We start from the raw sequence: 26,110 nt of genomic DNA, 5'->3' as shown, positions 1-26,110 counted from the left end.
CAGCTTCTCGCAATGCCCACAATCAGCTCCCTCGAGAACTGACTGCTGGCATGCTCCACTCCCAAACAAATAGCTGATGTGTGTCCCCACCCGTGATGTAACGAGGGCAGGGAACCACACAACGTCTATAATCTTGCTTGATATTTCTTTTCTTGGCTTTGACGAACAACAATAAATAGACAAGGACAGAGTACAGAGATCGCTTTCTGAAGGCTACAGAAGCTGTCGCGGTCTGATCTCAAGGGTGCTTTATAGTTTCCTGGTCGATGACGTCACCTGACGTCCTACTCTCTCATTGGACTGATTGTACAGACGCTTCACGACGCAATCACGCAGAGCGTTCCCATCGCGTTTGACAACGCAGCTCGAAGTTCCCTTGAAAGGGAACCTATTTCCAGGGAATTTTAAAATACTCATTTCCAGGATATTATGGAAATAAATAAAATAAAACCTTTAAAAATTAAATATTTATTCTACTGAAATTATGGAATATTTTTGCTCAGCTTTGCTCCTCTCTAAAATATGATTACACTCTTAGTTGCATACACCTTACAGATCTGCCAAAAAATAAGAGGTATCATAAATTGCATACTGCTTTTTATGTTATACTGCCCTGAATAAGCTTTTACATAACATAAAGCCCACAAGACAAAATAATAATTCTGAACTGGGGCTTTTTGTGTAAATTTGTGTAATTCATTTGGTCTTGGAGTCATCCGTTATGTGAAATAACATGATTATTTTAAAACATCAGTACTAAATAAAAACAAATGCAATTTTTATGATCCCTTTTTTAATGTAGATTATACAAGGGTAAACTTATGACCTCAACAATACACATATTTAATGTTACCACTGACTTCCACCACTGGTGGAATGATTTAGTTTATTTTTCTTGAGAAATATTTTTAATGCATTTTAATAAAATCTTATACATTTTTATTATGAAGAATCAATCAAAAACCTATGAATCAACGTCTAACCAACCATGCAGTCTTAGAACTGGGCCTGTCCTTGAGTGCAATATATAATTCAGTATTTATAATAATAATCTAAACATCCTTAAAACAAGATGTATTTATTTATTTATTGCAAGATAATAAGATCATGTATCTTAAAGTTTATTTTTCTTAGCCCACTGGCAACATTTTTTTGTAAATTTTTTCCCCTATGATTACCGCATAAGGTAACAAGACTTGGTTCTCTGAAAATATATTTTATTTATTCATTTATTAAAGGTTTCATTTTTTATCTTACACACTTTTGATTCTAAAATGTTTAAGGATGTTTCGATAATTTTACTGGAACACAAGAAATGAAGACAAGATTGCATCCATAAAATGTTCTTTATTTTTTTTTTTATCCCACAAAGAAATGTCTACAAAAGCCATAAAATATAGAATTTAACAAAAATCACTTAAGTCCTTCGCTTAGTATATACAACATGGAGGAGACACTTTAAGGTCTTGATTAATCAGTACTTTTGCATGTCCATTCCACAATGCTTGCACCTCAAGCTCAACAACCCCCAATCCCCCCACCCCGCCCCTCACTCATATTCATTCATACATATTCATCCACTCACACACACACACAAAGTGCTATTCACCCTTAACTTATATAATGTTTTACAATCCAACTCACATTTATATATACACACATATGCACACACTCACACCGTTGGCAAGTTAACAGAACCCCCCACCCTCCCATGCTACATGTGCTTTACTTGTATTGTGGACATGTGCTAAAGTTCTGTCAATCAGAGCCCGTTCTCCATGAACAACAAACAGTTGGTTGTCTGAATATTCACACTTGCATCTGAATTCCACTTTGATTGCTTCTCAAGTAAACAACTTGTACAGTAAAGCATCTATCCCGTATGCCATTCAGCTTCACTTCACACTAGCTATGGCACTTGAAAACAAAAAGGTTTCGTTTACATATTTAGTACATAAAAAGATTTTGCACGCTAAGTACAGTCTTAAGAGTTTTGGTAACAGATGCTACCTTTGTTTGTTGTTTGTTTAGTTTTGTTTTCATCCAGGGAGACATTCTGATTCATTAATTTAAAAAAAAAAAGAAAGAAAACAAATTAAATGAAAGAAAGAAAAAAATAGAAATGTGTAGTAGCCTATGCATCAGAACTTCAGTAGAACGTGTACTGTAGCCATCTGTGGCAGCACGTGAGTTTTTGACTCAAAAACACAGAGACATCTGTTATTTCTTTCATGTTATGTGTAGGACTAGTTTATGCCTAGCTGGTATATTCATTCGTAACTAGTCTTCAGCAAGGACCAAAAACATTTAATTTACGCATGCGCAGACGCGAGTGCTGTGCTTGGTCAACGCACTGACAGCTTTTACATTGATCTGACGGCTGTAACAAGTCTCAAGGGGGAGATAGTTACATTCAGATAAGTTCAGTTGCCACAAACAAACGGTATTTTAACTAACTGTAGCTCAGCAGCGCCGACAGTAATTGACCTAACGTTAAAAGAGAACAGGCCGCAATACAATAATACATTTTCGCTAATTCGCGCCATAACGCCCCATGCGGTCAAGTAGAACTCGCGTCTGCGTTCACAATACTTGCCTATGTTTTGAACTTGTGCCCTTATATATTTTACTCCTACACAATAAGAAATACTTTGTGCTTATGTCAGTGTGTGTGAGAACAGAATTAAGAGGGTGTGGTGTTTTCAGTCAACACCCAGACACATTCAGAATGAAAACGAGCTCGAAACCAACGCCGCCCCCACCCCGACCCTCGTTGCCCACCCACTTTCAGCAACACATAAGAAAACACAAATGCCCAAAGGTTTCATTATTATGAACCAGCATGCAAGAATAACTGAACAACAATAGGCTAATAATATTATAATAAAATAAAAATAATCTTAGAATGCAAAGATGACTGTAGTAAATGCTTCCAGTTATTGCTACAGTACCTAACAGTGTCGATACAAATTCCTCTCGCCCTCATTTCACAGTCTAATACAAAAAGCCTTCATCATATGTTTGAAATGATTTCTGACTGAATCCTTTTTTTTTTTTTTGTAATGAGCATAGAAATAGATAGAGAGCAGCTTATTCATGCTCTGTATAAATAATCTAACTTACATAAAATCCATTTAATTTCAGGAGATGCTTAATAATTACATTACATTTTAATTTGGAGCTCAGGACTGGCACCATTGCTGGTACACTGCTGCACATTGATATTTACAGAGAGAGAGAGAGAGCCGTTTGCTGGGACGTGCAACAAGCAATGCAGTGTGGCAATTGGGCCTGTTTCACCCCTCAATCATGGGTACACGCTTTACACACACACCAAAGCCTTGTCTGGGTAGGTTTTGTATGTGAAGAAACCGCTGTGATTGTATTTAATTCCATAAAAATGTCCATATTTCTTTTAAAATAGTACTCTCTTTCTATTGAAAACTTTAAAAGAGAAGTCCCTGAGATGGGTGCCAAGAAAAAATGCACCCGAAAATGATTGTCTTGAACAGGACACTAACATTGAAGGAATCGGAAACATTCCCTTGAAGTTGGGCTGAGAGCGTTAGTATGAACAGGTAGTATGATTGCTTCTCAGCAGACAACATTTGTGCATGTATTTAATACCATGTATCTGTAGTTATTAATCCTTCATACAGTTAAGTGCTTTCAAGTGCATTTCACAATATAAATGCATCAAGTTGTACAAAAAATTCACTGATCGGTGTAACCGAATGTCTTAGCTTGTGTATTTGTTGTTTTTTTCTTTTTTGTTGAAACTGACATATGGCTTTACATCCTGTACATGCCAAGAGAAGGGAAAAAGCACCCTTAGTCTCTCCACCTGGTGGTTAGAGATGGTACTTTATGAGATTTATGTTTGGACCAAAAGGGTCCAAACCCAAATTGCCCTTTCAGAATTCCTCCAATTGAACTACCAATCTCCCTTCTGTCGCTGCATTTGTTTTTCTATACTGCAATATGAGTACTCAAAGATGATTGTCATTATTACCACTCGCACTAGCTTTTAACAGTGGATTACAGCAGTTTAAGGATGCTCAGTGTATTGAAATATCCCTGTGCTAAAGAATGACTGTTAATGCTGCTATTTAAATCTGCTTTCCTAAAATGGATTCTTAACCCGTTAAATTAAATTCCTTTTTTTATTCATGATTAAGCAATTTTCTCCCCCCAAAATAAATAAAATAAATACATAAATAAATAAAAACATGAAAATTTCCTTTTTTTATGTGTGTAGAAATTCGATTTGATTATGATAAAATAGGATTAGTTCCAAATTATGATTAAAAATTCCAATGGAATTCCTGAAATAATGTCTTTGAATTAGACAATGCTCCAACAGATTGCTTAAATCCCATTTGTTATCTTTGATTTTTTTTTAAATTAATGAATATGTAAATAAATTGATGTTCAAAATAAGGATGAGTACTTTACAATTAGCATATGGTTAAGAATGCCACAGACCTGTGCACTTAATGATGGATTAGAAATTATTGCTCAAATCAGAGAATCTACTATAAAGGCAGCAGGGAAACACATCATATCAGTGGCAGTAAATGTTAGGGCTTATTTTGTACTAGCTATTTATGCCTTCACAGACAGAGGGCTGCAGCTTCACATACACTAGTGCTGTTTTATTTTTTGGCAGTAAGAACAGCATTGCAAACGGGTTTATAGATTCGAAGTAGTTCTGAGGGCTTCCCATAATGTCACATTTGACTGGATTGTTTTTCAGCAGTTTCAGAAACTGTTATTGCAGCTATGACTGACAAGATGGTAATCAGCCATACAATTTTTGTAAAATATATATATCTCTATATTTTCGTATGGAAAATAATCAAAATCAATTATTTTTCCACTTCAAAAATCCTCAGTGGTAGGATTAATGTGGTGCTGTTTATACATATCTACATTGCCCAGACAAGGCTTTTAAACGTGACCAAACAAAGTTAATCCCCCGTTAACCTTATACCAGTTTCAATTTCACATACAGTATTATGTACAGGTAAAACTACAAAACAAATACGAAAAATTACATTGACAAGGTACGGGCCTTTCAGGCCACCGTTGTTTTTAAATTATGACTAAAATATGAACAGAACAAAATTTAATACTGAAATACCGCTTCGTACTAAAGAAATGACTACATTATCATTTTTGAATGCGCTCCCCACCTTCTCATTTCAATATAACAATAATATTTTATATAAAAAAGAGAGAAATCAAATTAAACAAATGAACTTACCCAATTTAAAGACAGCTTAAATTGTCCTAAAGTCTGTACATTTCTTGTCAAACTGAAGGCGCCTTTTGCTGCTGCCGCGTATATACATTCTTATGACTGTACCGGTGAAATTGAGTTGGTTTTTGAAGTGCAGAACATTCCTAGAGTTTGTTGTTGTTGTTGTTGTGGCTCCAAAATCTGCGGATGCTGTTCATCTTCTGCAACACCTTCCAGGGACAGCCTGTCGATTGTTAAATGAAAGACGTAGAAGTGTGTGGGTAAACGTGTCTGGTCATTTGGGCATGACGCCAGTGGCGTCAGGATTGAAGAGCTCCTTATAGAGAGGAGGAAAGAGCATGTTAACGGTCTCTGGGTGGAGCTGCTGGAAGGCCTGGAGCTCCTCCGTGTGGAGAGTGCATAGAGCCGACAGCGTAGGGATCCGGCTAATCAGCTGCGAAAACAAAGACGGGTACAGTGGAATAAAGGTCACATGCCTAACGTGATAAAACTATTTAAGTTGTGTTCGATTCCTGTCTGAACTGTGTACCTTGGCCAGGGCATCCTCGTCCAGATGATTCTTTTGCATGATGTGCTGCAGGGCAAAGTAGATTTTCTCTTGTAGCTTCTGCACTTTCCTGGGCTCCATTAACCAAGGCCGGTCTAGAAACGCAAGATAATTATATAGAAATATCTGCTAGGGTAAGTACTAAATGTTGATTTGACCTCATTAATACTCAATGAACACATCTTTATGTTCACACTAAGATACTTGTCAGTTTTGTAGTCAGGTCTGACCTGTAGAAATGAGCACCGCAGCAGAAAAAAGAGCGATCTCCTCCTCCGTTAACTGCAGTGAACACAAACTCTTGGCAAAGTCAAACACCGCACTGACCAGGTCGTCACAACCTGCAGAAGGTAAGTGTGTTAGAATCCATGCTTAAATTATCACAAACAATTGATGATGTTAAACTATGTTTATAGCGTTTTGAGCATGGGGAATAGTTGTACCTAGAGCTTTAAATATCTGCATGCCTCCATATTTCCCCTCAAACAGAACCATGTTGTTGAGAGGGTTGAATGCCCGGCACATTCTGACCAGCACTACCTCCAGACAACCTGAGTTTGAGAGAAAAGTGTTTTTTTGAATCACAAAATTTGGATTTACAGTGCTACAATCTTAATCAGTGTGTAATAGAGTATATATCATGGTCTTTTCTTTACCTGATTTCAGCAGCAATATCTGGTCGTTCTGGCAAAGCTCCATGAAGCCAGTGATGCGCTTAGCGAACTCGACCACATACTGAATGGCATGAGTTATCTGCATAGCACACTGCTGCCACAACACGTCCCGTGTCTGAAACACACACACATAGGGCTCATAGGTGAGCTTGTAACCTGTTTTTGTTCTGGAGAAATTATTACATGAAACTTTTTTTCTCTGTTAATAATTGCTAATTTTAAAGTAGACTCTTCGTTTGATAAAAAAAAATACAGTGAAAAAAGTAATATTTTAAAAATATTATTGCAATTTCAAACATCTCTTTTTTATTTTAATATACTTTAAATGTAATTTATTCCTGTGATGGCAAAGCCATCATTTCTCCACTCTTCCGGTTGGTGAGGTGAAAAAAAAAAAAAATTAATGTCGAATTTTCTGCACTCTTCTGTATAAAAGCTAAATTAAACAAGTAGAGTACACTTTTGCTCTTTAATTTAGTTTTAAAAAGTAATGATGGAAATTTTCAGCGCTCATCATGAAAAATCACAACAAAAAAGGCAGAATCTGTAGTTTCCCATTTATGAAACATCCTTACAGAGCACACGGAATACTGAAATTGTGATATCAGCAAATTGCTTTTGTGAGCTCTGCAATTCTCTCCCTGTATAGCGAATCTTCATAGGCACTATTTCAAAGGGCTTCTCGGTAATTACCCATAATCCATTTGACACAGGGAAATGAAGAGGGCTTGTAGTGCGTCTGGCACCCTCCCCTATTGTGCTTTGAGTGTTCGTTAGCTAAATCCGTTAGCTCTCTTGCTTTCTCTTTTTCTCCATATCAGTGCAAAAGCTGGATAGGATCAGCTCCAGGGGGCTGAGATACTCTAATGAACTCTGATCTCAAGCGTGCAATCTGACTATGAAGAGGGAACGAAGTATGAGCAAAGAGGACCGAAAGGGTGAGAGATGAGAGAGTCAGCACCAGGTGTAAAAGCATGTAAATGCATGTACGACCGAGAACCAGGCGTCGTGAGGGGACCTGAGGCATTTGCTCATTGAGAGAGTGACCTCGCACCTTGCTTTGGTACATCTTGACCTCTTCATAGGAGTGCGTCTGCCAGGCCAGCTGCTGAAGCTCTTCTGCTGTGTACTGACACGTCTCCAGGTGGGACTTTATGATGTTCTGTGCAATTCGGTCTGGTAAAGAGAAAAGACTGCCGTTGAGTTTTATTAAATACAGTGCAATGGAAGGGAAATCGAATATTAGATCACGATTTCATGCAACCAAGGTAAATGTGTTTGCTAGAAATACTCATACATCCATGAACCATGCAACTCGAGGGCCAAATTTCCAACCGGCTTTACTATTAGTCCTACCTAATTCCCCCATGGACACTCCAGGTGCTAGCTGGCTATCTTGATAGGAGCCGTAGGTGAAAAGGTTGGGAACAGGAGTGAGATCATATATGGGTTCCTGCTTGATCTGCTTCATTCCAGTTATGTCCAGTCCAGACTGATCCGGGCTGGCCTGTGTGGAGTCCATGCCGTAGTAACCTCCGGGAGCGCCGTTCGTCTGACCCTTGGGCATGTCTATAATGTGACCATTGGCGTATGTCCCTCCAATTTCATGGTTGAGGGTGCTGAGGCCGTTGGTGAGACTGGAGGAGTAAACACGAGCGAGGGCCTCCGCTTCGCCCGTCTGCTGCTGCCGCTGCTCCTGCAGCCTCTGCTGGTGTTTTTGAACCTCTGCGTACAAGGAGTCTCTCTGTTTCTTGGACATGCGGCCAAACTTAACAGCTGATGGGGGAAGGCGAAAGAAAACAAAATCAGATTAGTGCAGGTTTTAAAGCTATCAATAAGATCAACCCAGCTTGTCGACAATCAGATTATTACAGTATTATTATGTTTTCTTTTAGAATGTTACAAGGTTCCCATGCATTTTGAAAAAAGTATGGAATTTCCAGGATGGAGAAGAAGCAGAGTATGGATATAATTGTTTCCAGACTATTGCTCCTATTCGATTTAAAAAAAGAAAGAATTTCTATAAAAAAAGTGTTTTCATGTATAAGTTCAGAGATCATGCAAAACTGCTTTCTTTACCATAAGCAAGTCTCTTCTGAACTGAATTCTTTTGAATCTACAGAGAGGTTTGTAAAATTAGAGTCTGGAAAAGTAGGGAATTTTGAAATGTAAAATGTGTAGGAACCCTGATGTGAAATCTCTCACCATCACGGGACATGCCCAAAGCCAGGCACTTTTGGAGCCGACAGTGCTGGCAGCGGTTGCGGTTTGTTCGGTCAATTAGGCAGTTGCGCTGACGGGGACAGGAGTAGGAGGCGTTGTTCTGTTGACTGCGCCTAAAGAAACCCTACAGAGGGCACAACAACAACAATAGTAGATTTAGAATGTTACATGCAGAAACACTCATATCTAATACACTGTCGAAAACAAAAAAAAGAGTGGCAGAAATGATTACACTGGAAAATGTATATATTTTTTGTTTATTGACACTGTTAGTGAACTTGAATCAATTCAACACTGAACTGACTTATTGCAGTGCAGGACCATTTGGAAAAGTCCATGGATGACTAACAAACGTACAGAAGAAAAGACATCTTTCACTGACCTTACAGCCTTCACATGTGATGACTCCATAGTGGATGCCTGATGACTTGTCTCCACAGATTTTGCATGGTATGACTTCAATTTGGGCTAAAAAATGAACAAAACAAATACAGTTACATTACTATATGCCTTTGTTCCTGTGACTTGTCCTCCTCTCTTGACCACCATGATTCTTAGAGTGATCACTGGATGTGCCTTTTACATTTTTGTCAAGACCCATTGACATTTTGTAATCTGTGGTTCTTGGAAGACATGAGAGGCCATTCAAAGTCTAGTATTCTCTCAGGTTTTCTCTCAAGTTTGAGAATGGATTCTCAGTTTGTGCTTTTTTCACCTCTTAAATTGATCAATTTTAAGCATACTGTAGTGTTTGAGAGATTGTCTTTATGAAAAGTCTTGCACTTGTACAAGGAAAGGACAGTACACACTGAATTACATAATCAGAACATGGCAAGTTGTTTAATGAGGAACCAAATACAAATACATGGCCGCGAGGCTCAGCTTCAACCTTTCCATCGCTTGCATGTGTGACTAGGAAATGAAAAAGAAAAGATAAAACGAGACAGAAAACCTTCAAGAGAGAGAAAGAGCATGGAAGAGGAACACAGAGAGAGGAACCCATCTCCCTGCTGAGGCGGCACACTCACAATAAAGAGATTAGCCACCCAATCTAATCCTAAATTATTTCTACACATGCTTGTTCCCCTGGTCTCAACTGGCTTATCTGATGCAGCAATTCTCAATTAATCTTTCTTTCACTCAAAAGCAAATTCACATCTGCCTATAATGACAAAAAAAAAAAGTACTGTACAAAAAAGAATGAATGTCATATTTCTCATCCACTCTTATAGGTTACTTTATTCTTGTACATTTGCATTTATATATATACACACATATCTATATATATATATATTCCCCCTTTATGAACTCCCGATTAGTATATGCACCTATCTAAATTAAACATTACATTGTTATGAAACAATACATTGCAAAAGCAGTCTCAGATGCAATTCTGTTATGATTTAGAAGTAGAGACCTCTACAATGCGAGTTCAAAACTCATCAAAAACGATCACACTATTAATTATGTCAATAATAAGTAGTTTGAGCTGAGATTTAATAACTGCAGTATTAGTTACACACATTTTTACTTAAGATTAAATCAGTTGCAAAACTAGGATGCATCTGAGCTATGATTCTAGATCAAAATTGTAACATTTCTTCCTCACTTGCGAGTTGTTTAGTTCCGTCTCTACATCACAGTTTACAGGAAACTGAATTAATAAGACAATGCGTAAAACAAAATGAAACAATAAGATATTGTTTTTGGACATCAAAAAGTTACTAAATACACAAAACACAAAGGCTATTTTTGTTCCCTGCCAAAATCATTTTTATGAGTAGCAAGATGCTTTAAATAGAAGTGCTAAATTAAATGTTACTGTACTTGCTTAATCTGTGAAGTGAACGTATTAAACTGCAAAACAAACTAAGACCGTTTTAAACCTGAAATGTTGTCTTACCTACAACATCTGTCTTCATTTTTAGACAGAAGCACTGTTGACGCAAACACACCTGACTTGAGACCGCAGTATGAAGCTCAGAGGTTTGGAAGTGTGAGTGCATATCTAGTTATGTGTGTGTGTGTGTGTGTGTGCGCGCTGCTAATCTGACTGTGAGAATATAACTCAGACTGACTAGTCTATGTATTACATGTTGGCCAGTTTGTATCTTGTATTCATACTGTGAATAATATACACGTTTCATGATTGAATAAGTACTTTTGTGCACAATATACTTGAAAAAAATAAAATGTTATGTTTGTTGTAAAGGTACAATGAGCAATGTAATGGGATTAACACACACATACACGTTAAATAGTCTGGACTGTAGTAGCTCTTCATGTCTCAGTCAAGCCCACTAATTTTAAGCCATAGTGTCTGTAGGTTTGGTAGTTATGGGGGTGGGTGTTTGCCCCCAATGACCCTTAGCTACAGGAAGCACACACAAGGTCGTTTCCATGGCAATGTCACCTTGAGTTTACCTCTCTGTATGATAATTGGAGCAGTATTGACAACTGTACTAAGAGTAACAAAATACTAAGAGGAACATTTTAGTGTTCTACTGGGATAGGTTAAAGCAAAACATTAAAACAAATGTTAAAAACTTGTAAATGTTTTTAATACATTGTGATGTCTTATTTTGGGGCAGATTGATTTATGTAATTTATTTATATGAAACATCTTATCTGTAATATTTATATCAAATATTTTTATTTTACAGTACAATAGCAATATTACGAAAGTAATCTATTTTTATCAAACATTTCATTTTGATGAATTATGCAGCCATAGACCTAAGGTAAAAAAAAAAGATTCAAATTATTGTAATTTAAATTTTTTATGGCAAATATTTTTTGGGAAAATTGTTTTACCTTTTACTATTTTTACTCACCGATAAATAGATGTCCTTTACCTGCTTTGCATCAAAACTGAAACGATTCTGCTTAATAGTAACTTATAAATGCTCCTGAGTGTTTTTAATTTTACTCCATTACAGAATGAGTTATGTACACTTTAAGGGCTCTTCAGATAGATCAGTTACTCTGTTATCACTGCATTTCATCTCGAGGCGCTAATACTATCATCTGCAGGGACTGTGGTTCACATTAAAACATGTGAAAATAGTTTTTCAAAAAGAAAAAGTAGCACACCCTGTCCTTGCTTTTAAGGTCATTACAACACAGTATGATGTTTTATGGCCTGGTACTTGAAATCTTCAGGCTTTGTGTGTGGTAACGAGGACTGTGAGTTCTGTGTGATTGGCCCCAGACTCAGAACATTGGACCGGTTCCTCTCATGACCCACTTTGACCAGTGCCAGAGCCAAACTGGGTCAAACAAGCACAGAGACTTGAACCTGTTGTGAATGCAATCAGACAAAAAGCGGTGTTATGAAATTGTTGTTTAACTTTAAATTGCACACGATCAAGTTATTTATAGCCCGTTTAAAAGCAGGGCGCTGGATCGCTTGGCCACGGCAGTATTGACCACCGATAAAATATGCCATATAGTTATAGTTACCAAAATTAAGATCTGCGTGCTAGCTCAACGAATGATTTACAGATGAAAGTTGAGAAATATTCAGTTAATGTGTGTTCAAACGTTTTGTGTGTTGCATGTGACAGTGTTTTGGTCTGAATGAATATATTGGATGAGTCTGTGTGAGAATGGCCACAGGGCCTGTGTGTGTAGACCTGTCATATGAAATAAGGAGACGTCCGTGTCTGTGTCACTGTTGCCAGGACGACCACAGCCTCCCTGGGTTTATGGGTAGGAGGCCTGTATAGTCTGCCTGTCAGAGCAATCATCCACACCACCATGACATTCCAACAGGACATGATGTCATCGCCATTCCTACCAATACAGCAATGCTGCACATTTGTCATTGTGGTACCTATACAGATTTTACTTTCTTAAAGGATTAAAAACCTTAAAGGACGAGATGAAATATGTAAATAGAAAAACCTAGAGGGATGTTAGCGCCGGATTTGACTACCTCTTTAAATGTTAACATCTCAGTGTTGCTAAAAGCATTACAGATTTGCACATTCGTTTTCTATTTATCTACACCAAGATGCGTGCATTTTGCATCTGTCAAAATGCATCATTGCTGAATCAAGGAATCAGAATTAGTGTACACACGATATACATATTCATAAACAACGCTATTATTTAGAGAAAAAGAAAAACTAAGCTTGTGGCTGTTCTTGTAGGCTGCCAGGCTCCTTGCACCTGTCCGCAGTTTCGCATAAGGGTTAGGCCTATCAGAGGGTTACGTAAGAGAGGGAGTGCAGCGCTGGCGATTCCATGGTTAAGAGGAGCTCAGCCCTGCAGGCTTAGCCGAGGACAGACAGGAGCTGGCGAATGCCGCTCAAATGCTAGTCTCATAGTCAGCGACAGCAGCTTAGCACACTCAAGTTACTGAGTTGGAACTAAAAGATTCATAAGGAGAAAGTGTTTTGTGTGTATATTGGATCAATAATGTTGCTATATACTGTACATCTGAAAAATTAATGTTCTGTCATTATTTACTTACCCTCATATATATATATATATATATATATATATATATATATATATATACTGTATATATATAGAGAGAGAGATATGAAAGCAAATAGACAGTGGGGCTGTAACATAAACAAGCTCATATGACTCACGTGCTATATTCCAAGTCTTTTGAAGCCATCCAATAATAATTGTGGGATTAAAATGTTTAAGCAAAATTAGTCTTTATTCAATCTTCTGTTCTTATAATTCTTTTTATGGCTTCAAATGGCTTGAGATGTAATATATAAATCATTTAAAGAACTTTTATGATACAGTGGTGTTTTTTTTTTACCACAACATTATTCACAACCTGATTCACTCATTACACTCTTAAAAAAGGTTCTTTATTGGGATTGATTTGTTCCATAAAGAACCATCCTTTGGTTACACTTAAGATTATAATTCAATTCTCACTATTAACTAACTATTAACTATGACTTTTGCCACATGAACTCCCTAATTACTGCTTATTAATAGTTAGTCAGGTAGTTGTTAAGTTTGGGTATTGGGCAGGTTAAGGAATGTAGAATATGGTCATGCAGAATAAAGCATTAATGTGCTTAATAAGTACTAATAAACAGGCAATATCCTATTAATATGCATGCTAATAAGCAACTAATAGGGAGAACACTTAAACTAAAGTGTTACAGAACCTTTAATGTCCATGGAACCTTTCAATTAATTTAAAATGTAAATAAAATGTTCTTCACAATAACGGGAAGGTTCTTTTGGCAACCAAAAATGGTACTTCTAATGGCATCACTAAAAAAAAAAATATATATATATATATATATATATATATATATATATTGTATATGGAGACGAGTGGCCAAGATGTTAATATTTTACTATATGTTTAACAGAAGCAAGTAAGTCATATAGCTTTGTAACAACAGTAGGGTATTTTCGTAATTCTAAGCGAATTATTATTTTAATTTAACACACACACGCGCACACACACGTGGATTGTATAATTGATTCCTAATGATATGAAGCTCTTTTCTGTCCCAAGAGTTGTTCCCTCTCTCTCTAAATAGTTCTTTAATTAGCTTCATTAAAGTGGATATGAGTACCCCTGCAACTTAATTTATCATCACACATGCACACCCGGACACGCTGGAGAACACTGGTAAATATTTGCTGTCGATACCAGCTGTCTGGGTGACAGATGTGTACCAAGACAGCCAACAATGCAATCATTTTGTAATTCATAATTTAAATGATAATACCATCACTTGTGCCGTCTTGAAAATGATAAAGTGATGGTAACTTAATTGTACCAACAGCTTCCTTCTGATTTCTGCCTGTGTGTGCGTGTTATACTATTTTTGTGTGTTAGTTTGACGAGATGATGATCTTATTTATCAGTTGCCTCAAACGATATCCGCAAACCTTGTTTGCAGCATTCCTTCAGGTGACTATGCTGATAATGTCACCGTCTTTTAATTTTTGCCTAGAGATGGGAGACCATTTGAAGTCTTTGTAGTAAATCTTGCCTGTATGTATATGATAAGATGTTGTTTTGTCATTTGGCATCTGGCCCAATGATATTCCAAAGCCTTTTTGGGATATGCTAAACAGTGATACTAATACATTGTGTAGGTGGGAGATTATCTTCAGCTCTCACACTTGTGAGCATGTCAACAATCCACATCTCTTTAATACAGACGTGGACGCAATTTAAAAAAAATTAGAGGACGCAGTCCTACTCAGAATTCCTGAGATTGTCCATTGCAGACAGAAATGTGCATGTGTTTTTGAAGGTCTAGGGGTGAGCTGGGGTGAGAGGGTTGCTGTAACGGCAGCTTGTCACCATTAGGTGGCACATTGTCCAGATTGACAGAGGCCTAGGGGGAAGTGGTTGCAGAGGGGCAGCCTGCGACAGCATGTGGTGTTCATCCATGTTTTACATCATTTCCTTCAGGGAAGGACTCTGAGATGAAGGCCCTGGGCACTTAGATACTAAACAGCTTTCAGTGTCAGCAACATTAGCATTCTGATTCTAACATTGATCCCACTGTGTATTGCTAAGAAAATAATTAGGACAATTCCACAGGGAAATAGAAGAGATATTCCACCCAGTGCTTTAAAATATTCAGATATATGTATCTGACCTCCTGCAATATCATTACTTAAATATCACTTATAAAGTCTTCAAGTTTGCAAGAGATCAGCTTCTGTACATGCAGCCTAACAGCCCGAACTTCCCAATCCATCCGCACGAAACCCCTACAGCATAACTAATCTTCCAGGCAGTCTATTGGCTCATTGATATAATCCTTGACATGAAATCCTTAGCATTTGGGTTCTTGTGATTCATGTAAATGAGCTAATAATTAGCGGATATTGTTGTGCAAGCCAGGATTGTTTAATATTCCATCAGAATGCATTTGTTCTGCAAAAGATATAAAAACTGGTCTGTTATTCTTCTACTTTTTCAGTCCCAGCACATCTGTTTAACATTTAGACATTTATTCAAATGAATGTATTCGAATGAATGCTAACATATACTAATGAAGTTAAATTTTGCGGTACTTTTCAGACCATTTTGGTGAAGCCATCAGTGCCACTGATCCTTTTAGTCTGCTGTGTAAATCTTCGTATGATAGTACAGGCTAACTTTATCTCTGACCTCTCAGCTTCAGATGGCCATCCGACACCTTCATTTATGTTATGTCGAACAAAGACGGTTTCATTATGGGTAATAATACCCGTACCCCCATTCATTATTATAGTTAATCGAAACTAAAACCATGAAAAAGTCTTAGCAGGATCCCAGGGCATGCTTCCTCATGATATTTATTTGTTTGTTTACTTATTTATTTTTGCAAAATAGTCTTTTGTACCAGTCTTTTGTAAACAATTAGAACACTTGTTTAGGATATACAATGTATTTTGTGTTATTTAAGCACCTGGAACAGTATCAGTTTGACATAAATTTCTAACATAAATTTAACCATGGGAAGTCAAGCTAACTTTACTTAACGTTTTCTTATATTGAAATTGTTTATGTGACGTTGTCTCCTCTTTTCATCAGTTTTTTTTTTTTTTTAGTTTATGTAACTGTTTCAGATTACATTTGACTTTCTCCATAGAATTTTAAAGTTGTAAATTCTCAATAGAATTCAATTGGGTCACAATAGGAGAAGCTCGCACAAATCTTATCACACTTTTGGAGCAAGCTCTTGAACGTACGCACACGATACAGTGATTCACACACCACTCATCTAAATAAACCGGGCTTCAGTCATATTGTGCTTGGTCCGTTCAGCTCAGATGAGAACTTAACTCTTATACAAGCTCTGAAAAACCTAGGGGGATGTTAGCGCCAGATTTAACTACCTCTTTAAATGTTAACATCATAGTGTTGCCAAAACCATTACAGATTTGCAAATTCGTTTTCTATTTATCTACACCAAGACGCGTGAATTTTGCATCTGTCAAAATGCATCATTGCTGAACCAAGGGATCAGAATTAGTGTACACACGATATACATATATTCATAAACAACGCTATAATTTAGAGAAAAAGAAAAACTAAGCTTTGGTTGTTCTTATTGGCTGTTAGGCTCCTTGCACCCCAAAACACTACAAAATAACAACAACTTTAACATTAAAATTGAAAACAAATAAAAAATATGAATAAAAACTATAATATTTTCTCAATTATACTAAAATTACAGTGACCCCACTACATTGGCTGTCTTTGCATCTTCATACACGTGTGAATGAAAGAGAAAGACAGTTAGAAAGTGCTCTCTACTGTTTGTGCAACATTCACAAATCATCTCGCTCCGCCACAATGTGTGACAGTTTGCTGGGATTATTTCTCTGATAAGTATTTGTTGCAGAGGCTGCAGGCATTTCCCCATTGGCTTGTCATCAGCTGTGCTAGACTCAGGCATCTTTGATCTGAGATGTGATTGGCCGCCCCAATGAGGCTGCAGAAGGGGACACGCTGGCATGCATCCAACATTTTAACCACGTAAAAAAACATATATCTGAACCTATAGAACTCTATACTACATACTATGCGTGTTTAACCAGTCAATGTGCAACAATACTGAATTTCATTATTGCAGTTAGTTACAGAAAGTAATTTTAATTTACAATAGAAGAAAAGGTTCTATATAGAACCTTAAAAGGTTCTAAAGCGCTACGTATTTGGAACCCCTCAAATGCAATGCATGTGAATGATCACAAAATTCAAGATATGGGGGTTAAAAAATGTAATTAATCAATATCACACGAAGAGTGACATTTCAGGTTTTATCCTCCAAAAAATCAGCATGTGACACTAAGTTACTAAAACAGTTTAATAAAAAATAACTTAATTACAACTACAAAATGTTGCAGAATAGTGTAATAAATGAATAAATAATAGCCTATAAGAACACTATGCTTCATATATAGAACCCCAATGAACCCTTTTTTCTAAGAGTTTCTATATAAATATATGTATATATATATATATACATAATTGTAAATTAAAATGTAATTACTGAATGTAATATTTAATTCTCTCTTTCTTACACATTGTGTGTAAAGGTTATTTTGTTGTTACCCTATTCACCTGTTGTGTCTAAGAGATGGGGACTCGAGTCTCTCTTAAAGTCCCACAAACAGCTGACTTCAGACTTGACTTGCGACTCGACCCAAAAGACTTCAGACTAGAGCTTCAAAACTTGCCAACAACCTGTTTTCATGCAATTATTGCTTTTTAAATCTAAATCTATTTTCTTTAATTGGTGCGTAATACGTTGGGGAAGCGTATGATGATCTGCATGTCACGCCACGCAAAACGACACCGATGGCGACACCAAGTCCTCTCGGAGTTGTGCCTTTTGTCATTAGTTTTGTTTTTAATAACTTTACAGTGGCGGTAAGCGAACAGTTACATGCAAGGTGTGTGGCACCAAGATAAATGATGCCAGATCCACAACATTGTACTTTATCAGGCACCTCAAAACGCACCCAGATAGGTCAGTCACTTGCTAATGTGAAAGAGACGTTAAATTAAGCACATAAAGTCACAGGTACAGAAATAAGTGTTGTGTTGTATCCATATGATGTGACAGACTTGGGTTAATTTTCACCAGGTCCGAGGGCTAGAGGGATGTGTTTAGTAGCAGAAGATTAGACTATACAATGCCGCAACACACTCACGGCAGTTCGTGAAATAGTCACGAAATTTAAATCTATTGATTCATGTACACGGACACGATTTTCTCTTTTCTTTTCATGTCTCTCAGCAGGGGGACAGATAAGATGGCAAGATAGAATTGAGACTTGACTTGGACTCGTGGAAAAAGACGTGAGACTTGACTTGAACTTTCCCCTCAAACACTTGAGACTTGACTTGGGCTTCCAAAAAATGTCTCCCTAAAAGATGTAAAGCACATACAAATACAGTAAGATACAGCAGTCAAGAAGGAACACCTACTGACTCGGTGTGAACAGCTGTATCTATCTCAGAAAATTTCACATAACTGAATTGCTGGAAGAAAAAAGTAACAGAATTAAGAAACTGCATGGAAGTCAGGTCTGATCATTTGAGTGTAAACGTTTACTAGCCACAAAAGGACTGGTGCTCCAAAAGTCGGACCTTTATGACCTGCCTGGCCTCCACCAACACAAACTCATTGACCTCTTCAACCTTTGAACTTTCCTTTGTGTGTGTGTGTGTAAACTGTTAAAGTGGGTTAGTAAGTCACTCAGCCTAAGGGTAGCATATCTGGGTGTTTGGACAGTGTCCTCTCTCACTCTTCAGAGTTACATAATCCTACATGATTGGTAAATGGAATGGATGCACTGTAGTGCGGAAGAGATTACTTTAGATAAGGAGCTATTTAATTGAATAAAATCAGAAACAATACACTGTAAAATATGTTTTGTTGGATAACTTGCTTGCATAAATGCGTAACAGGTGTTATATTAAAAAAAATATATTCATTAAAAAATGTTTTAATATGATCAGTCTTGAAAATAGAAAAAGGAATATTCCCTCTCAAATTAGAATATCAAGATTTAATAAAACTGATGGTAATTCTTGATTGCCTCCCGTACGTAGCTGACATGCCTATATCTGTACATATATATTTATTGGTTTATGGCATTTGTGTAACACATTGCATGCTATGGAAAAGGCTGGTGCTGTCAGCAGCTAAATATAGATTTATAGTTATAAATTGCCCTGATAATCATCAAAATGCCTGTTCTCTAAATGTCGGTATCTCGTAGTGGTGTGTGTGCGTGTGTGTTCTGCACGCCTCTTTACGGCTTCCCTCTCAGGACGGGATGGTAATAGCTTGCCTTAGGCCACAATTTAATTCCATGTAACAAGGTCCTTCCCCAAAGTGGCCCCAGGAGCCCGTCTCTGTAAGAAGCAAATTGATCACAATCTAAGGACCTCTCTTCACCTGAGAGCGCAGTCTCTCTCTCTCTTTCTCTCTGTCTCGTTCATCTCCGTATCCTTATCTGTCTAAAGCTTTCTCTAAGATCACTCTTGCTCTTCATCTAAATCTCTTTAAGGGCCTCTGTTTCAAAAGCTCGTACAAACAGTTCTTCTGTTACACACCTTTTGTTTGACGTTTCCTCTTTTACACTCAACGCCTTTCCTAACGTAATTTTCCTACAGGCTTCTTAAGACGGATATAATCACATTAGCATGCAAAATCTGGTTCAAACAGTTCACTGTGTGTAAGTGTGTGCATGCAGTCAGGAGTCTATAAGCACACAGGAAGGCTGAAGCTGCAATGAGATTTCTATGTATATACAGGGAGGTTTCAAAGTTTAAGAGACCCCACTGAAAATGAAAAATGGAAATACTTTTTTTTTTTTAATGAGTCGGAAATATGTAAGAATCTGCATTAACTGGTTGTTAATTAAAAAAGATCATTTTTGGCATTGAGTGCTGCAACCGGTGTTACAGTAAAAATACGTGGAAATTCGAAGTGTCACACATTATGCTGATAATATGATTTATAATGATATATAAGCATTTGCAGTGGCCTCTTCTTTTCTATAGACCTCTCCATGGACATGTCTATGACCAAACAAGTCTGTGCAAACTAATTTTCTGATTCAACTGAAAGTGAAAGAAACGGAAACTAACCGTGAGCATTGGGCACATAAACCTATAAACTTTAGGAGAGAGAGAGAGAGAGAGAGAGCTTCAATCTAGATCCGATTTTTGTGTTACATAACTGTGTTTTAATTCTTTCTAAAGCAAAAGACACATTTTCTGCTCCCTCCCCAATATCCTAATCAGAATGCAACATCACTGTTATGTAGAGGAACGGTCCCATTGGTGTCAGGTCCCCTTCTGCACCATATCAAAAGCCCCAGGTGTCACTATCCAAAGCACACATTACTGAATGAGTGAACGCCTAGTGAAGGGGCGAGACCAGTCGGAGAGAACTAATAAAACCGAAACGCAGCAAAGCAGAGAAAACATGCTGAAGTACTGCAGGGAGGGCAAAAATGAAAACATTAAATGGACGTTTTAAACCTTACAATTCAGTCTGCTTCTCTCTCATGCAAACTCAACAATCTCAAACAAGGGCTCTGCCAACATATGACACACTCTGGTCGATACCAAGATGTGTTCACAAAAACACTACAGGGGACGAAAGCAGACATGGTCACACTCGGAAATAGATGTCAAGACACTATCTGGTTGATGTTATGTAGTCACCTAAAGTAAAGTTCACCTCTGATCTCAGTATGGAGAATACAATTACGTTGCATCCAGACATTTTTTTTTAATTTAAAGTGTAAACGCATATAAAAATGAGAGTAAAACAGATCGAAAAAAAAAAAGAACACGTACTGAATGGATTAGTTTTGTGCTGGCTGTGCAACTCACTTTTGGGGATTACATATCTTGGTTTTCTTTGTGTAATCTTTCTCAGGTTACGTAAGAGCAAGCCATTAGTCAACCAAGCTACTGTAAACAATTGACCAGATTATATGAGTGTCTACTGTATATAAACCTGGGCATTAAACTGAAACATCAGGCAGACCCTCTCTTGCAGTTTCACAGTCACATATATTTTAAGATTTGATTTATATTTTTAAATTTGACTGAACACATTGGATGCAGCGGTAACAGCTGGTTATTGATAGTTTTACTTAGTTAATGTTGGCCTACTGCCTGGTTAGAGATTTGGGAACAGTTTGGAATGCGTAATCCATGTCTGTGATGCTGTTGTGTATGTTGTCAGTCAAATAAACAATGCTGTGCTTATTGATCTGCCTCCAAATATATGAAATATGACATGGAAAAAACACATTTAAAAGGAACAAAAAAACAACACATTGGTAAGCTGTATATATATATATATACACATACACCGGTCATGGGAAAAAAGATCTGTCTGTTAGATCCTGCACTTTACATAGCTATTATATCTATACACACAATGTATGTTATTTACAGTAGGAATAAAGCTTATGGTTGAGTGGGCCTTGCATATTGATCCTACTCTTTCGCAAGCTGAGCCACGCAACGTCAAGCAGGTCGATGGAGAGATGGCCTCTCACTCTGGAAGCCAATGTGATGCTAAAAGCTATTGGCATTAGCAGTTCATGCGTAACTGTCTCTCTTTTGTGTCTGCGGCTCATAGTTTCAGGGGTGCAGCAAGCACTGAAATGAGCATGGACAAAGCAACAAGGCAACGCAGCTCAGAGGCATTTGTGAAAATCATGGATATGAAGAAAACAGTGGCTAGATATGTTGGGTCAAAACATGGGTCAAAAAATGTAAACTTGTGTGTGTGTGTGTGCAAGCGTAGTTTTAATGTGATCTGCGTGTGACAGAGTTGTGGGAAAACTAACACCAGCCCTGAAGCAGCTCTGCACAATGTAATGGAGAAGAGGAGGTTTGGAGCGGATGTAGAGCTAGAGTTACTAGATTGGGTACCACAGTCCATCAGATATTGAAAGACACTGCAAGTTCATCTTTGATCAATGAAGGAAACTGATAAATGTTTTGACCAAAAGGGCACATCTCTGTGTACACAAATGACACCTCCACAAACACAAAAACAACAAACAAGTGCACTAATGATGTTTTACCATAAAGACAGTTTTAGTACGTCATTATTTTTTATCTCTTATAAAAACAATTTTGTACAATTACTGTAATATTGACAAAAATCATCTGTAAATATAAAACTAAATAGATGTTTTAAGGTTTATTTAATATAAATAAAATCATAGCTGTTCCCAAACACTTAAAACTTTTACCCAAAAAAGGAAAATTCCATCATAGCATATACCACATGACTTTATTTATTCAATGTAAAAAATGACAGTCTCAGTCCCCATTACTTTGATTATATGGAGAAATTAAGCAACAAAAAAGAGAGGAAAGAATGGTGATTAAAACTTTTAAATGGTGATTAAAAGATATTTATATGTCTATGTGTAGATATATATATACATATATATATATGTGTAGCACCAAAAAAGAAAGAAAGAAAGAAAGAAAGTTGTTTAGGTTTTGAACAACATTTTTTTATTTACTCTCTCTCTCTCTTTTTTTTTTTTTTTTGATGAACTGGCCCTTTAAGCAAAAAAGCTTGCTGCCTAACAGTTGTGACGTCCATAATCAACAGACAGATACGTTTATTATAAGCAAACATACGGATTCAATGTGTGGTAATCAACACCCATCATTAACTAGAAATAATTAATAACTGTGTAACTTTTTTTTTACATATGTAGTGACAGTTTTATTTTTCTCATTATATCGACTAAAATGTTTCTCTGTCGGGCGATTGAACCACACAAAATGTAAGGCAGAAAAACAAACGGTAATAAAAAAATTGATTAATCCCATCACTCCATTAGCTACTAATTAAAACAAAAAGCAATTAAGCTATTTCCGTCCTCCTAACAAATGAAATTGAAAGACAAGTAGACCGTAATAGTCTAAAACCCATAGCTGGTTCGTAGTTTATTTCTGAACACAATGGAAAAAAACAATAATTGTATATTTTTTAAAGTTAAAGTTTGTAAAGAAGATTTCGTGTGTAAGAAGATTACCTCACAGAGAAGTAGTTGTTTAATTGTTATTTTTAAATCGTGAAGCCCGCGCAATGACTGATGTCAATGTCGGAGAGTCAGGCTCCGTGAGAGGCCCCAGATACTGATGTGATTCTTTCTGACATGGTCCTTTGGGGCTCAGAAAGAGAGAAGAGAGGTGCTCTGGGGGCGTGTAGGCTATAGGTTGTGAACTTGTGACACAGTCACACAGAGATGGGGGGGGGAAAAGAGTTTTGGTGTTTCCCAGGGCACGCGCACTCAACTTCTTCCCTCTTTGCAAACGAAAAACACGCAGCATAACTTACAGATTTCAGCTAAAGATGCGGCCTATTGGAGAGAATCCAGGATATGTTGATTCGTGTAGGCTAATGTCATGTGCGTCGTGTGCTGTAGGCCTATTTGTTTTTGTTTTACGAAACCAAAATCGAATAAAGAAAATAACAGCACAAGAACTAAATGTGTTTGAATCAATCAGTTGCCTATGAGCAACATCTTTTAATCTGTATTTTAATTAGGTTCCTAGTTCAACATTTGCATTTCTTTTTGTAATCATCTGAATAGGCCTATATTTTTCAGTTCAACCTGCTACGAACTGTAAATATTCTATATTTTTAAATGTTTAGAAAAGGTTTACAACTATTTCAAAATATAATTCATAATCTAAAAAAGGAATTTAAACGCCTACACAAATGTCAGAGCATAGGTAGCACTTTAAAGCATCCTACGACAAATAATGTTCTGACTTTGAATTAAAATTACAAGACACGTCCATATGTTCTTTTTGTACTTTAGTATTGAAGCATATCTGCCGGTTTTCTTTACAAAAGGTCAATAAACACTTTTGCGTTCATCTATTCAGGTGTAACTGCAACACGTCCGACAAGAGCGCGTGGGCTGGGCAAAGCGCGCGCTGCTCCACGCGTGTTTGAACTGCTCGCGCGGACATTGCTACTGCACTTCGACGCTTTCAGCGCGCAGCGGCGCCTGACTGACGGAAATGGGTCAGTAGATCGCACGACACTAACTCCACTTTACCCACACAGTGATGGTCTGACCGTCTGCCTCAACTCTTATAAAAAAATACCACGAATAAGTTTTGATAGGCAACAACTATTTCCCAAATGTGATAACCTGAAACAGTCTAAAAAAGCAGCAATTTCTCATATAAATTAAACACAAAGCCCAAGAATCAGAGTAAGATACACAATTGTAGGCTACATTTTCAGAGCGAAGTCTTTATAGGATCATAAATAGCCTAAATGTCCACTCTTTAGGAAAGTTGGCGTGAAGTTGTCTCAGATGAACTGTCTGAGGAAGTCGCGTGCACTCGATAAACACGAGAGTGGGAGTGATGTGCGGTTCATTTCTCTTCGGATGTCTTACGAGCGCCTGAATGACCAAAAACACGTTTTTGTTTTGTTTTTTAAATTCATGAGCACATTAATCTGGCAGAGTTCTGTATCATATATCGCATCTGAATCACTTCACTTCAGTATGACTTAATGAAACAGACAGAACCTGGATGGATGGACTATGGTCTCTGGGATGAGACTAAAAAGACACCCTTATACTTCATTATTCAAATGAGCTGTCATAAACAGTTGTATTCCTACCTCGCATAGTGGTGGCGACTCGATCCCGAACGTTTCAGTCATGAAGAAACAAACATAAACCAGAGTAAAAAAACAAAATCCTCGGTGGTGAAGTTTGGTCTCGTCAAAGTGGGAGACTACTGTGCAAAACCATTCCAGAAGTGAGTGAAGCGGTGGTCGGACTCTTCAGTTGTGCGGTAAGGCCAGCATGCGGGTTTTCACATGACATCTGCGGGCGCATATACCCAACGGAGGTTTTCACTGCCTCCGTGAGCGCAGGGGAGAGCGCACAGCAGGCTGAAGGCAGCTCGGATTGGGCTGACACTTTTCGCTCCGCCCACTTTCTAGCGTCTTCAGAGGCATGGAGCAGATATGGACACTGTGCGGTCTGCGCGTACGCGAGCACGGCGCGGGGCTTTGAGTTCATGCACAGACTTCTTTTTACAGCAGCGCTTTGAAGTCAACAGAAAAAAAATGTAAAAAACTTATTCCGCATATCATGTTATTATCCTTTTTTATTTGACCTTTTCACGGATTGCATTTACTGTTACTTGTAGGCCTAGTCTGAATGTGTGTAGTGCATTGGGCATAACGGAGTAAAATTATGCCCATGCATTTTTAGTATCTTTATGTATTTACGTTTCAGACAAACTTTATGGCAGTTGTACGTAGTTATTGTGAAATCTAAATGTGATCATTTAGAAATGTTGCCTGCTAGAGAGGGCAAACCACCTTAAAATACATAATATCCCCCTCCTACGCACAAAAAGGGCTACTTTGCATATCCTGTCATTTAAAAAAAAGAAGACTAAAATGAAGGGACTAATGTCTTTTCAAAATCTGGTGTCTTAATGATGGACATTTGGCCCTCAAATTTAGTGTTTAATCGAAACAAACGCCATGCAACCAGATTATATAGCTATATACATATTATTATAATTGCATAATATGGCTTTATATTTCTATCAATCAGGCTGATGTACAAATAACTAAATGTTAAATGACTTTTTCACTGAGTTTAATCTACAAGCCATCAGTTTAAACAGCACATAGGAGAGTGTGAAATTGCCCACTGCATGCCTGTGTGTTTATGGGGGAGGTGGAGACAGAGACTGAGCTATACAGACCCATCCAGGGAAAGGCAGAGACTAACTGCCCAGAGCACATCACCACTGACCTACATTTCCTTCCCCCCTTTTTTATTTTCCATTTCCCCTATATGAACAAACTCATAATTGTGATGTAATGACAAAAAGCAAGCATGACAATA

The 26,110-nt window shown here is 37.4% G+C and overlaps 1 protein-coding gene across 1 annotated transcript; it reads right to left on the bottom strand.

The window, feature by feature from the left end:
• Positions 1-1,327: 1,327 nt before the first annotated feature.
• rorb (RAR-related orphan receptor B) lies at positions 1,328-25,173 on the bottom strand. The gene is made up of 10 exons (XM_039659844.2): positions 24,862-25,173; positions 9,090-9,175; positions 8,690-8,831; positions 7,841-8,260; positions 7,539-7,660; positions 6,467-6,599; positions 6,254-6,361; positions 6,041-6,151; positions 5,793-5,905; positions 1,328-5,696 (listed from the first exon to the last, which is right to left on the bottom strand). The coding sequence occupies exons 1-10, from the start codon at positions 24,866-24,868 to the stop codon at positions 5,538-5,540; spliced, it is 1,401 nt and encodes a 466-aa protein (XP_039515778.1). The 5' UTR covers positions 24,869-25,173; the 3' UTR covers positions 1,328-5,537.
• Positions 25,174-26,110: the final 937 nt, after the last annotated feature.

This window comes from Pimephales promelas, chromosome 4 (assembly GCF_988280905.1).
Source record: "Pimephales promelas chromosome 4, fPimPro1.hap1.1, whole genome shotgun sequence".
NCBI classification, from domain to species: domain Eukaryota; kingdom Metazoa; phylum Chordata; class Actinopteri; order Cypriniformes; family Leuciscidae; genus Pimephales; species Pimephales promelas.
The sequence above is the reverse complement of the archived record's forward strand: the minus strand, read 5'-3'. Positions and strand labels throughout refer to the sequence as shown.

Excerpts from the sequence above, each read along its gene's own strand:
- rorb (XM_039659844.2), bottom strand. Across the intron at positions 8,832-9,089 it reads TCACATGTGAAGGCTGTAAG|GGTTTCTTTAGGCGCAGTCA; the intron begins GTCAGTGAAAGA and ends TGCCCTCTGTAG. Across the intron at positions 6,362-6,466 it reads GATATTGCTGCTGAAATCAG|GTTGTCTGGAGGTAGTGCTG; the intron begins GTAAAGAAAAGA and ends TCTCAAACTCAG.